The sequence below is a fragment of the Triplophysa rosa genome, linkage group LG16, assembly GCF_024868665.1.
Source record: "Triplophysa rosa linkage group LG16, Trosa_1v2, whole genome shotgun sequence".
Classification (NCBI taxonomy): Eukaryota; Metazoa; Chordata; class Actinopteri; order Cypriniformes; family Nemacheilidae; genus Triplophysa; species Triplophysa rosa.
This window is the reverse complement of record NC_079905.1, coordinates 14,394,714-14,409,633: the sequence shown is the minus strand read 5'-3', so window position 1 is coordinate 14,409,633 and position 14,920 is coordinate 14,394,714. Positions and strand designations below refer to the sequence as shown.

The 14,920-nt window shown below is 38.7% G+C and overlaps 1 protein-coding gene across 4 annotated transcripts in view; it reads right to left on the bottom strand.

Moving 5' to 3' along the window:
- Positions 1-525: 525 nt before the first annotated feature.
- The window catches only part of pag1 (phosphoprotein membrane anchor with glycosphingolipid microdomains 1), a 53,386-nt gene continuing 38,991 nt past the window's right edge, over positions 526-14,920 (bottom strand). For 2 of the 4 annotated variants that reach the window (XM_057354595.1, XM_057354597.1), the window contains exons 3-8: positions 12,959-13,181; positions 11,868-11,919; positions 9,284-9,386; positions 8,659-9,197; positions 5,273-5,329; positions 526-3,696 (exon numbers count right to left, since the gene is read on the bottom strand). In XM_057354595.1, the coding sequence (XP_057210578.1) occupies positions 3,385-3,696; positions 5,273-5,329; positions 8,659-9,197; positions 9,284-9,386; positions 11,868-11,919; positions 12,959-13,119 (1,224 nt within the window). In that variant the 5' untranslated portion in view covers positions 13,120-13,181 and the 3' untranslated portion in view covers positions 526-3,384. Of the gene's footprint in view, positions 3,697-5,272; positions 5,330-8,658; positions 9,198-9,283; positions 9,387-11,867; positions 11,920-12,958; positions 13,182-13,537; positions 13,769-14,920 lie in introns of all 4 variants that reach the window. The other 2 variants (XM_057354596.1, XM_057354598.1) reach the window with 2 other exon arrangements.

Sequence of the window (14,920 nt, the reverse complement as noted above, 5' to 3'; positions counted from 1 at the left end):
ATTGGCGGGTTTGTCACCTTGTCTGTCTGAAGTGGGAACAGTTCTACGCCTTTATACTATTATTAACATAACTTTGTTGTTGGAAAATAAATTATTTAATTTTCCATTATGTTATCACACCATGTTCACACTCTAGCTGTAATAGCATTTATACATTAGCAGATCAGCCTAAAACAGACGGTTTCAAAGTAAAAACGTTACTGCGGATGTGCGCTTTTGTGGCCCTAAGTTAACTTCCGGTAAAGTCAGCAAAGAATTGTTTCTGATAACAAGCAAAATAAATAACAAGTAAATTAGCTAGCAAGTTAAACGTATGTCTAACTGGTTTTATTTGAGTTAACAGTGTTACGGCTAAACTTAAACGCGACAAAGTTACACGACCCATTCATCAAATTGTTTATTTAAAAAAATGTATATACAATAAAAGCCAACAAATTGTTTATTTAATACAATTATTATACAATAAAATATTACTATTAAGTAAATAATTAATGTCTCTATAAACCATCCAGATAAAAATTCACAGCAGGTCACTCTCTAAAAAATTTATTGTGATAAATAAGGTTTAGTTACTTTAAACATTACAAACAGCTAAAGGGCAGTAGTGTCATTGATGTTATTGATGAGGATAATTGTTATCTTGTTTGTATTAAAAGGTGTTCAAGCGTGTCTGGTTCAACACAATTAATATGTACATATAGTCAGCATGACAATGTCTACCTAAACTGATAATGACATTGATCCTGTTAAAGTGAGAATTCACACAAAAATAACGAATGGCATCCAGCATTGTTTGGTTATCAACGTTCTTCAAAATATCTTCTTTTGTGTTCTGCAGAGGAAAGCAATCATACAGGTTTGGAATGACATGAGGGGGAATAAATGATGACATAATGTTTATTTCTAGGTGAACTAGCCTATGCCTTTCAAGAACATACCTGTGTGTATTGTAATTACTGTGTGGTTGTGGTCATAATAAACCATAAGAATTAGCCCTTAAGCATAGTTGAAAGATTTGATGAATATTAATGAAGAAACAATTATTCCTTTTGAAGTGAGAATGAAAAACTCCATTCAATATCCTTTTACCACACTTCCCTTATGACAGTCACATTTAAAATGCATGAGGCTCAATCAATACTAGGCAACCGAGTGGAATATGCTCTTTATTTGAGGTCCTTTAATAACGTGTGACATGGTAATAAAACTAGCAAATGAAGACACTTGAGAATTTACTAGTTTGTACTGACAGATCCAATATTAACACATTTTGAATGTGTATTTGTAGCAATGCAGTATAAATTAGTAATAATAATGCCTTATGTAAACATAGGACTAAACATGATGTTAATCGATAAATAACACTTTAATTAGAAGGTAAATAGTTGATGTGAAAATACATGCATGCATGTTATTAGTCCAGCATGACTGTACTGTTTAATAAGCAAATACAACAATACAAAGATGATTATGCAATAAATGCAAAATTCACGTATTTACAACCAAATGCACAGAATTTGGTAAGAGGGAGAAACAGAATGTTTCCTCGTAATATTAAACAAAACAAGGATGTTTTTCATACAGAATCTGTACCAACACAATGTACCATCATTACAAAGCACGGACAACATTGGGACTCCATCCACAGTCCATTACGTAAACCTTACGTTTAAATAGTGCTAAGAAATCCTGTTAATAAATGCCTGATGTAAATAAACCTCCTTTAACAAACAAACAAACTATAACAAAACATTCCTTTTATTGTCAATCGGAAGTAGCTGTTGCCAATGGTAACGATCTTTAAAATCATACTTAAACAGTGACATTTAACAGCTCATTTGAATATTTACAAGTGTCTCTTGGCATGAAATTGTCACATGCGGCGTCTGGACACGCTTTTTCGATTATACTGCTACAAGTAAATGCAGCAAACTCAAATGCATACCTGATAATAAAGTACATAATAAAGCTGCCAGGCAAAGCTGCAGTGTGGCAGAACCATTGATTTCTCTTAATCCCCCTGTGCTTATCAGTCTTTTGAAATGCCACGTACCTATTATATGTAAAAACCAAACAATATCTGAAATATATAATGTATTTGAAACACAATCAATACAGCTGCGTCGATTAAAAAATCTTAAAATGTATTTTTACAAATATTATGTAACATAACTCGATAACATCACAAATGACGATTAAAGAAGTTGAATTCACATCAGCAAAAGATAAGAGCCAACTTTTCAATAATACACACTCGTACATGAGTTGGATACTTTAACTCTGCGTACCTTAAAAGGACACTTCCTCACCTGAACTCAGAGGCTCAGAATGGCGGCTACATTTAAACATTTCTCTTTTGATACGTGTCATGTGATGTAACCTGTTTACTGCGTGATCTTTTGTGGAACTTAACGCTCCAGCTGTTCTGAATGATACGGATGAGTGTAGTTCCTCATTGGACTCATCTAAAAGTCTTGCTGTATTTAAGGGTAATGTAAGGACACAACTCCAGCCCATTCAGACTTGTTCTTTGCTTGAATAGTATCATGTGAAAATGATAAGGCCTTTCGCAGCAGGTGCAGCGTGCGAGAACGCTAGAACTTCTAGTACACGTTATGAATCAAATATTTTTCATGTGAGCACAGATGATGTTAAAAGGGCATCTCGGGTTTGTTGTGCCCAAATATTCACATCAATAGCATAGCAAACCTTCTTGTGAGCCAATCGGCAGTGTTTCATTTCCTGTGCTGGGTCACAGGTCTTACACTGAAGCATACTTTGGTCGACGCAGTATTGTTTACTAGAAGATTTCAATGGCCCTGACACCAAATAAACCCTTTTAATTGTCACTTTAACATTTAAAATCACTCCGAAACATTCAGGGGTGAGTTCACTAAACAATTGCACCAATTTTGCATGTGTCATTTTTACTAACCACCAACATTCCAGTTAAACAGGCACTAAACGCATTCAAGTGGCGTATTTAAATTGTGTTGTATTGTTATTATTTTTCTGAGCAAACACGCCCTTCTGTTTTCTAAATTTGACTTTTTATAGATTGCGCTTTATTATGCACGGCACTATTTGCTTATCGCTGTAAAAGTAAATGGGATTTATTAACAAATGTATTTAAATGTTTATGTTTAAAAAACATCTATGATTTTCTTTTGATCACAGCAATAATTCTGATATAAGAGAACATTTCAGGTATTTTAAATGGTCAATTTAGGTGCCTGGATTACAGTGCTAAAACGTGCAAGTTAACCGTATGCTATATGTGACCGCAGTACATTTTTAGTGAATCGCCTCCTCAGTCATCAAGGGCTAAGTGCCTTATGCTCACAATATCACCCCAGATTCCACAGTCTCCGGTTGAGTGGGTGGTCAAAGACGAGAGATTTCCCTGCTCAGACCCAGTTCCCCAACGCTCTCATAGTCTGGTTCCACTGTCCCGTTACCCTGATGATCCTCTTCAGCTGCTTTGGGAATCTTGATGCTCTCGTACCCAGGTTCTCCGTTTTCTGTGAGCTCCAGAGGCTGGGAGCCAGGAGATAAAGGGAATTCCTCCCTGACTGTGGCGTAAAGATCACTGGACGTCGACTCGGGCACTAAACCCTTGATCTCTGCGATGCTGCTGTAGTCATGCTCTGTTTCCTTAACAACCGGCTTAGCCACCTTGGAGTACATGTCTGATAACTGGAAATGAGAATGGAGTTATTAATAGGACATCTTTATTCCATAGGACGGGTTGAATAATTTTGTCACATTATTATAGCATGATTTAAAATACATTATAATGTCAGTTATATTTGCATTATATTAATGTTTACGTTTTTTATTAAATATAAGTATTAGCCTTTCAAAATTTAACATAGAAATATAAAATAGCATATATACTTAATGTAATATTATAATTTAATTAAATATTTTAGATTATAAAATATTTTGTACTGGAATATTATAATATTGTATTATTAAAAATAATTTATGACTCAGTTAAGTGACTGTAGATATTTTTCTCATGTCCTCAAGTGCTAAACATAAGCTTTTTAAAAAATTGACAATGCTTTGAGGTCTTTATTTCCACCCTGTTAGACGTCGTTTTAATTTTTTAACTATTTCGTAGATAAAGTTATTATAAAGTTTACCTTAGCTTTTACATGAGCATCTAAAAGTCTGGTATATTCTTTTACAGAAATGCCTCCTTAAATTCCAACACAAGCAAATTTACGATAAACCGACGATAAATATCACGTGATTTATGCACAGCTTTTGAGTGAAGTACGGGAAAATGCTGCTGCATCCGAAAGCCAGAGGGCGCTCTCGTGCAGAAACTCCAAATACGCACTGCAGAAGAAGACCATAACACCTTCTAGAATCCATGAAATGCCTAAGGACATCTTTTATCACTGTTACTCAAGCCTCATCAGGTATTTTTATAATAATAAGGTATTTTTATAATGATCATGTTTGACGGGCGTTGCTTTTTCAAATATCTTTATCCAGCTTTGTAGCAATCCTAAATCGCTTGAAACGCTGTATCCACGTGGGCCATGTGGCGGGCTGACTAAAGTCAAACTTCTCCGGAGCTTGAAACATCGACATCTTCTGGTACTTGAGTTAGCGAGTACGACGCACTTCTGACACCATGTCATATAACTTCACACCGTTATATGTAAATAATAACTTTATTAAAACACAGCCCGAGTTAGGCTCACATGTCACATACACTCGGCTAACGGCACACATCCCACACCACTTCCGTATGTGACGTAACACCCCCTTACGCCAAGCAGTATGGGTAATGTAGTGAACTCCACATCATCACATGTAAAAGGGGGAGATGTGATGATGTGGAGTTCACTACATTACCCATACTGCTTGGCGTAAGGGGGTGTTACGTCACATACGGAAGTGGTGTGGGATGTGTGCCGTTAGCCGAGTGTATGTGACATGTGAGCCTAACTCGGGCTGTGTTTTAATAAAGTTATTATTTACATATAACGGTGTGAAGTTATATGACACACATTAAAAGCGACTCAAACTCGCACTGCTTTTAGATCGAGCAGCATTTCCTACTGATCCCAGAGCCGTGCTTCACGGACAAGCTACGCAGTAAAAAAAAAAAAAAAAAATAAAAAAAAAAAACAAAATAAATTAAAAAGGAATTAAAAGAAAAAAAAAAAAATTGTAAAGTTGACCCTAAAACCTACAATAACTACTTTAAGTCGGACATTACAAGGGCCTCTCAGATGCTGATTTAAAGACTTACCTCACTGTCCAGAGACACGTTATTCTGCAGCTCTGGAGTCAACAATGAGGAGTGTAACTGCAAGACAATGATTGAAACAAGACGATTAGTTAAAACCGACCCACACTAAATCAATTTCGACGTACAGCAGCGGAGGAAATCGGCTGCATCAGCTGACACATGCCGATGTCAAGAGTCGATTGATGCATAACGGAACAACTCATTCATTACTTAAGAGTTAATGATTGAAATCAAATGTACAGTTCCTTTCTCGGCAACAGTGCCTTTAAACTTTCAAAGGAAATCGATAACGGAGTCATTAATTAACAAAGTAAATCCTACAGCAGATCAATAACAGACACCATGGCTGTTTGGGAAGAACATCAATCGCTGTTCCCAATCACCTCGTCGACACAGAAATTACAGTAACATGAAAAATTAGCGGTAACCTCTTAACGATTAAAGTCACGCCGTTTTAGCGAAAACTTTCAAGCCTGTTTTGATTAAGTCATCTCACCTCGTGAACTTTAAAAGTGTGTTTTGCTTTGATACGATTACGTGGGATGCGTGCCGGGTCTCGCCAGATGTGCTTTGATATCGCTTTAATTAGCAAAGCAATTAATTTAATAGCCCCCTTCGCGTAACTCGCGAAGACACCCCCTGACCTCATCGCATCTAACAAACGCCTCTTACTACATCTTATCTACTAATTCGCTCTTTCCTTTGTCTCTGTCCAGCCCTTTATATTAATTAAAGTGCCGTCTTGATATTGACTTTGTCGTATACGAAATAAGTAACGATCAAAAGCGTTTAAGACCATGTGCTGAGAAAGATCCAGAGAGAGAAAATGACAGATAAAGACACTCAGTGTGAGGTTGCGCACAAAGGAACCAGACATTGCTTCTAGGGTTGTGTTCAATAGTGTCGATTACTATTCACTTTCGGACACCAGCATGCCAACGCGTCCTCGCTAACAATAAACGTCCTTCCCTTCAGCGAAAGACTTCTGAGTGTTGACGTGCTGGAATCGCAGTTTATCTAAGACATCTGCCCCCAGTCTATCACACTCGCATGGAGGCAGGGACACCAACGCATAATTGGCGCTCATGCGTGTGCACGTGGACGTCCCACCTGACAGAGCCGCTTGCTCATACACAAACTGATGTACCTGTGAACACATGCTTTGCCATCTCATTCATCACGAGGGTGAACTGTCAGATAGTGGGCAGCGGCCTGCGCTGATGTCCGTGCGCATATATCACCATCAAACGCATGCGGGCGATAAGACATCACTGCCGTACGTTTACGTGTGGACATCAAGCCGTAGGGAATGGAATAGGGAGTGACAGGTGTCAATTTTAAACCCACATTGTAGCGGGGGTAGAAACAGTCAGAGTGATCGAGAGGATAATAGAGTAGAGCGCTGACTTTCCAGCTTCCTGTGGAGGACAGTTTACACGGGAGGCGTGCGTGTGATTCACTTAAGCCCCTCGCGCACCGACATGGTGCTGGATCCCACGTGCCAACGTTAGGGGCTGGGTTTAAAAACGACGCAAAAATAGATCACATCACTTCAGTTGATGGACACTGCCGTCCACCATACGAGTCCTAACCCAACTCAATTTAATTTGGCTGTCTAAATCTATTGTGTGAATGATTGTCTGACTGAGGGCTGTACGATTATGGGCAAAATGATTTTCATAATAAAAACTTTTAATTAATAATCATGACTAGTCTGCCAGTTCAGAACTTTTGTTTTTCATTTCACTTCAGCATATTTAATATACTTTACAGCCAATTAAAATGTTTCAATTTGCTGCCATTAAAAAAAGTGTACGCTGTCATCTAAACACTCTGCTCCAAAAATTAACATTATGTGACCATCGGAATGAAACCTTGCTACTCTATTGATTTCTTGTTTTTTTTCTTAAATCATTACTATTTGTCACACTTTATGCCCCGGTTTCACAGACAAGGCTTAAGGCTAGTCCCAGACTAAAAGGAATTTTGAGCTGTCTTAACTGAAAACATCTTGCCCTGACATATCTTAAAATATGTCATTGCCATTATTTTGTCTCAAGATGCACATCTGTAATGTTGTTTCTAAGGCATTTTAATAAAAGCGATTTAAACAGCCTAAATGAACTAATTCATAGTCCTGATTTAGGCTAAGCCTTGTCTATGAAACCGGGCCTATGCTTGTCTGTGGGTTTTGAAAAAAAAATGTATTAGCATAGTACAAATACAGAGTAGAAATGTAGTGGGGTTTTTTCCTGTAAAGTGGCAGTTTAAGAGACACAAGCTTTTAGTCCGACGGCGATGATTTTCTGACTTTTACAGGAGTTGTGCTTATTGTGCTTGCTTTAAAAACATTAATATCACAACGATGATGCTCAATTTATTGTGGGATTGTGTGTATTAAAATACGATTAATCGTGCAGCCCTAGTCTGCCTGTTGCATCTGTAGCGCATAAAGATGCTCAATTAAATTCCTCTGGATGTTAAAATGAGTTTTTCTTAAATATCACTTATATCGCTTGTAAACAACGCAGTGCGCTGTCTGTGGGCAGATTAGGTAGAAACACAGTTACGTCATCTTTCGGCTCTTCAGGCAGTCGAAATGTGGGTCGAGTGAGACTCTTTCACTGAGTTTTAGTCCTGCACTATTTTTTTGTCTAAGGGCTATAACTGATCTAGAGTGCAAAGACAAAGACCAAAAAAACAGGAAATTGGAAAAACAAAGCAATGCTAGCAAATGTGAGGGCACGAGAGAGAGAGAGAGAGAGTGACACTGAGCGAGATTCCGAGAGGGAGCGATGAACAAAGAAGGTGCCGGGCTGCTCACACGACTCGCAGACATCGACTGCGGTTTGCCCTCCTCTACAGACGGCTTCATTTGTATGCTACAGGCGCACATATATCACATCTTAAAAGATCATAATTAAACGCGCTGCCTGCTATTGTTCCCCGGCTGGTGAGCAGCAGTAGCGCATTCCCTGTCGTCTGTTTATGAAACGATGTGTGGGATGGGTTGCATCTCTCATGGAATGAGATGAGGTGACTCGCTCAAGTACATAAAGATGAAAATACCAACCCGATCTCATGAGAATTCGTAACTGTTTTACGAGGTGGCGAATTCGTACGATGTGAATTATTAGGAAAAGCAATACTGAAGCCCCTCCCCTAACCCCACCCCGATACTTGGGCGAAAGCAAAGCGTACTAAAATGTGCGAACAAGATTGTACGAATTATCTCGTAAAATAGTTACGAATGGCATTTTAATATTTGAATGGTTTACTGCATCATTTTTATACATTTTTTGTTGTTGTTGTTGTTTTACTTCTTCTTCTAAGGAGCTTTAAGATGCACTTTTAAAGGTGTTATAAAAATAAGATGAGGTCACCACCTGTCCATTTGGAAGGTCGTTAATCTGTTGGTTGTCATTTTCATCCAAAACTTTATCTGGAACGGGAGGTGGTTTCTCATCTTCCAGCTCTTCAGGATCCACGATGGCAGCCGAGCGCCTGGCTTCCATATCAGTGCTATAACGGCTTTTCTTGCTGAGGTTCACAGAGGCGTACTCAACGCCGTTGGGCAGCACGTTCCGATCCGGTGTGGCGGGGCTGGGGTGACCGTTGACTAGAGGTGCGGGCGGCTCCTCCGGGCTCAGCGTACCGTTGGGGAGGCCGATGTCTTTCAGCTCCTTCACTGTTTCGTACAGAGAATCCTCCACGCTGACGTCTCGGGAGGCGCCGTCCTTCAGCACTTCATACGTGCCGTCACCTGAAGCAGCTTGACCGTTGAGCACAGCTGCCTTGAGGGCATCCGTGGGTGGGATGCTGGGTAATTCCCGGTCCTGATGACACTTGGATGACCTGATCTCCGATTGGCTGGACAGCATGTCCTCTGAGGGCTGGGGACTCGTGTCCATCGTGTCCGTGAGTACTGGGGACGAAGAATGGGGGACGGTGTTTATATTTCTCAAAGTTGGTTAAAAAGCTTTCAATGAGAAATATTTGGATAACCGTTACCTGTACCTGTACCACTTGTGAGAGGCCCATTATGGGAGCTGCTGACCTCCAAATCAGTGCCGTGACTTTGTGCCGACTGGCTGCACGTTTCTTTTTCCGACACCTGTGGAGAATGGGGTTATAATGTTATATACGCACTATGTGCGGTCTAAATGTTATTCGGTGATGCAGTCACCTTTCAGACAAAGACACTTGGATCGAGCTCTTTGTTTGCATCTTTAAACCAAAGCAGAGCAACAGTGGCTCTATGGGACCACCTAGTGGCAGTCTTTTGATTTAGCCTGTTGCTAGGGTGATGAAGTCCTTAAGACAGAAGGTTAAAGCTGAGAGCCACTCAGACTGTCAAAGCAAGACATAGACTCCATTTAACCTGTCAGTCTGTGACAGACAGCGACGTTTAAGTGTATTCTTCTTCATTACAATCACGGGCGAGATGTACATTATTGTGCAAAGGTTAGACTCCAGATATCCATCAAAACTAAAGGGTTCTTCAAAGCTTTAGATCATTGATGCTTATTTGCAATACAGTGTGAACAGAGATCATATCAAACCGGAAGAGTTTTGCGATCATTAACACCCACATTATGTAATACTGTATGTTTTGTCATATATACTGTAGCTGCAGGGAAAATTAAGAGACCACTACAGTTTTGCCATTTTCTGCATGTATTGTGGAAATTCCAGTCCAGCTTGTTTGTCGATTTTCAACCGAAATTATAGATAAAATCACCAATAAACAGCAACGTGAAAGACTGAGAGAATGCAAAGATGCATGTAAGTTCATATAAATAATTCAAAAAACATTAGTATTTTTGTTTAAACATGATCATGAACTTGTTTTCTTTGCAGTATTCACGTTGTTTTTTTATCCGTTTGTCCCGGTTAAAGTTTCTGCAAATAAATGCACATAAAAAGAGACACTTTCATTTGGAATTTGGGAGAAATGTCACTTGTTCATAGAATGAAACAGAAACAATCATTTCACTTAAACACATATCTAAAAATAGTAAATTCAGAAAAACTGAAAAACATTATTTTCCTCCGGCTGTACATGTCTCTCATTTATAGCATTTGCATAGGGGCCTAGATGTTGCCATAAAATGTTTGTTTTTGTTTGTTATTATCTTTTGCGATCAAATAGGCCTACTGTACATTGGGGCACAAATAATTAAAATGGTTTCACTGCTTGTCCATGTTTTATTTATTATCAATATTAGGGGCCTTTTGCCTTTATTTTGTGCACACGGGAGAATGAGGATATGGGATCAGGACATCACTCGGGTCGGACTTGAACCCAGGTACTCGTGAGCCAACAGCTCTTGTGTCTAGTGCACGTGCACAGCCCACTGCATCACAGCTTAGAAAGATTTATTTATATCTATTGTTGTCACGTTTGTCACATTTAGCAACTTTACAACCTACAGTCTTGTAATGTCAGAATGTATTGGTTATTTTATTTCAAGCGATCAGTTAGTTGACTATCATGTTTAACCCTTGTCACCTCGTGTTGGCGAACATATTGAGATGCTGTACTTATCATGCGATCCCCTACTGTTATGTGGTTTAAATGAATCATGCTTGAAAGTGATTCGCGTATTTCTCCAATGTTATCCGTTACTGAAAACGTTTGCTGTTGCCTGATGCTGAATCTGTTTCCAGCCTTAATGTCCAAAACAACTGCCATATTATTCAGTGTAACGCAAACCAAAAAAACGACCGAATAAAATGAAAAGGCACGCAAACTCTTACCCTTATCTAAAAAAAACCTATGAATATTAACTCGTACATAGTTAATATCTAATAGTGTAGATACAAGAATGTGAAAGGTTAATATAGCACACCATGCAAATTTAGCTTGCATAGCTAAAACGAATAAAGTGAAAATCATAAAAGTTAACATGAGCAAAGTTAACTAAACATCTGGCACAAAATACATTTATTGTATTCATCGTATATTTCACAGTCAACAAGCCATGAACATAAACTGGCAGTGACCGCGCCCATATAATGACATTTACAATCAGCGATTCAACCACAATCCATTCCTATCTGCCCCGTCTATACAGCTGTTTATGTGCATGCGTATGCAGTTGTTTGTTTGTGTGTGTGTGTATGTGTGGGTGCGTGTGTGCGTGTGTGTGTGTGTGTGTATTTTTAAATCAATTATGCCCCCAGTAGGTCACACTAATCCACTGATGGCTAAACATCTACTGAACTTTTGAACTCCTTCCCCCAGATGATAATTTCACTTAGTAGATCCAGAGAGCAAGACGACTCATGCGTGAAGTTTCTCATGCCCCCCGGTCAAACAGAAATGATCATCTGTGTGCTTCACGCTTTCCTCCCACAAACCTCGTGGTTCACAATAACCGTCCATTCTCCTCCACGATCCCTGACTTTACCAAGCCCCCAAGCACAGCGGTCACACAAAAACACTGATGCCAAAACACACTAAACACGGTTCACATAATCCTGGGGTTTGTGTAATTAAAAATGCCTTTTTAAATGTTAAATAAGAAGTTCTGTAGGGTTAAGGGTAAATCCCCTGAAATGAAAAGCATTATAGAGACTCATGCTTACATACCCCATTCATCAGGTTTTCATGGTCTCCTGGGGGCCCGCTCCCTTGTTTCTGCCTGTGGAGATAATGTGAAGAAATTTTGATTAAGTCTGAAGCTTTGCTTGTGAATCATTGAGCACCAAATTCCAAGACATTAAAACCTTGTTCTAGACAGCAAATTAAAATGGATCTGAATAAGGGATTAGGGTTCATTTGCATTGAAGAACTCAGCATTTTGAGTTTGTTGTGATGTATAGAATGTAAATATACACATGAGACTTTGCACGACATTTTATTTACAGTATATGATATATAGGCCAACTGCATATAACAGATATATAATCTGCAACAATGAACTCATTTTAAGATTGATGATTAACAGAAGTGCCAACAGTTAGCAATTTTTTAACTACTAACTAACAATTGGAGTGAACTTTTTCATTTTATTTAGAGAATATAACAATATACATTTTTTGGAACATTTTGAACATGAAGTTAGAAATTAAATATTAATTAACCGAATACTGTATTAAAGAAATTAAAATAATATGAATATACAGTACATGTAAGAATATAAAAATTAACGATATTATCTATAATAATTATATAAATATTATATATAACAATTATATTTACATTTTAACTTAATTTTGTATTTCAATTCCATTTCTATTCCATTTGCGATTAGATGTCTTGTATGATGTGTTTATGGAAATATGAGTTATACATGTACATATACCAACATATATATAGACGGTTTTAGCAGCAACAACATAAACAAACGTTAAGTGTCCCAAACTTAACTTCCAGTAGACCTCGGCAAAGAATGTTGAATAGTTTTAATGTAATTTAGTCAAATTCTTATACAATAAAATATTTATATAAATTAATATGAATATAAATTAAAAAAAAAAAAGATTATATATATAATAGTATAACCAAACACAGACTGGAAGTTAACTTCGGGCCAGGCGAGTGCGTCCGATGAAACCGTCTATAAGGAAAACATTTAGTTTGAAACACCATTATGCAATTTTAATTTAGAAATCATGTTTGCACAACACAAATAGCAGAAGTATGAAGAAATGCAAGTGTTTTCATGTTGTGTTACCCACCCCTGGCAGCTCGCACACAGCAGCAGCAGCAGCACGGAGAGCAGCAGGAAAGCAGAGAGTCCCGTGAGCGTTCCAATAAGAGCCAGCTCCCCTTTAGCCAGCACTGCGACCTCTGACCCCACGGCCCCTGACCCCAACACAGCACTCAGCACAGGAGCCATTATACATCACAATGGTGAGTGGCCTTCATCGACCAAACACACCTCACTGCCGAGGCTGGATACTAAAAAAATGGACAGAGAGAATGGGGGAGGGGAAGAGAATAAAAAACAGTTTGATGCTTTTGAACTAAAAGACCTTTGCACTTGATAGAACGAGTTGAATAAATTAGAAAAAAAAGTGCAACCTCATCATTTTGTTCCTAATAGAGCCTGTGAATGAATACAATGTATGCTGCGTTTTTAAATAGTAAGTAAAACAGTTAGCATTCAAATTTGATCTCTAAACATCGACTAGACAGATAATGTCAAACTGAAATGACGTCATCGAACAAACTTGTAAACATCTCTCACTAAAGTAAAAAAAGTTTTGCAAGCCGGCCACAAGGGGGCAGACAAATACAGCTCTAGCAAAACCCACCGTTCTCCCGTACCGCAGACAACTCGGCCTGAAAAAACGGTTCTTAAACTTTTTCCCTTAGCAACCCAAACATGTCGGCTACTTTCATTTGACAGCGATCCAAAAATCCATGCCAGAGCTCTGGTCCAGGATGCTGTGTGATGCCGTGCCCCACCTCCACAAGCTGAATAGACTGATAACCATCACATATCTGGCATCCCAGCGGAGGCCGAGGCCTGCAGCCCGTCTGATCTTTTGTGTGAGCAGAAGAGAAGGGAGAGGAGGATGGACTGTCTCTCATAGCGGTGAGACTTTCCTCATCACTCAATCTTTCCGATAAGAGCAAACGAAAAGCCAACCAAAGTCCTGAAGGGTAAAGCTGGCATTGATTCTGTACAAATTATATCGGATGGAATCTCTCCGTTGGCTAGTTTTTTAACACAAACATGTTCGGCCTACTGTTTAAATTTGCATGGTTAATGCATGCCGTGAGAATATTAGATGAAACACCCAACTGTGCAACATCAGATCCAATGCAAATGTAACTGGTGCGTAGGCATTTACATGTTAACGGCGCTGTGTCCTTACTCCTAAAAAGTCCTTGTTAAACAAACTACTAAGTGAACTCATAAAACTGAGTATAGCTCGGTCTAACCAACCTATTAGGTTGTTGGTAACACTTTACAATGAGGTTGTATTTGTCAACATTAGTTAATACATTAGCTAACATGAACGAACAATTAATCTTAGTACATGTTAATATGAGCATTTACCGATACATTTTTTAAATCAAAAGCTGTGTGTGTTAACATTAGTTCATGCACAATGAACTAACATGAATAATTGTATTGACATTAATTAACAATAACAAAAATGAAAGTGGTCATATGGCGCGAATACGTGTTTTTCTGTTTGTTTTTGGTGTGTTATAAGTTGCCCATGCATGTATTAGACACGTAAAATTGCAAAAATGAAAGTGTGGGAACAAAAGATGCATTCTATCTAAAAGCGAATGCTCACCCAGACCTGCCTGAAACGACTCGTGTAACCACACCCCCACAAATCTACCTGTCAGTACAATTGCTCTGGAACCTGATGTTCCAAATATGGTAAGAGGCATTACATTTCCGTCACACGCTTGCAGTATTCGACCAATCACTACGCACTGGTTAACTGGCCAATCATAGCACACCTCGCTTTTCAGAGCGATGAGCTTTGCGCGTTTCAGAGAGGCGGGGCAAAGAGGAGATACAAACATGCACGGTATGCGGAAAATACAACGTTTTTGAACCTTAAATGGTGTATACACATTACATTACATCTAAAACAAACAATAATATTAGTTTTAGCCAGAGGTGGGTAGTAACGCGCTACATTTACTTCGTTACATTTACTTGAGTAACA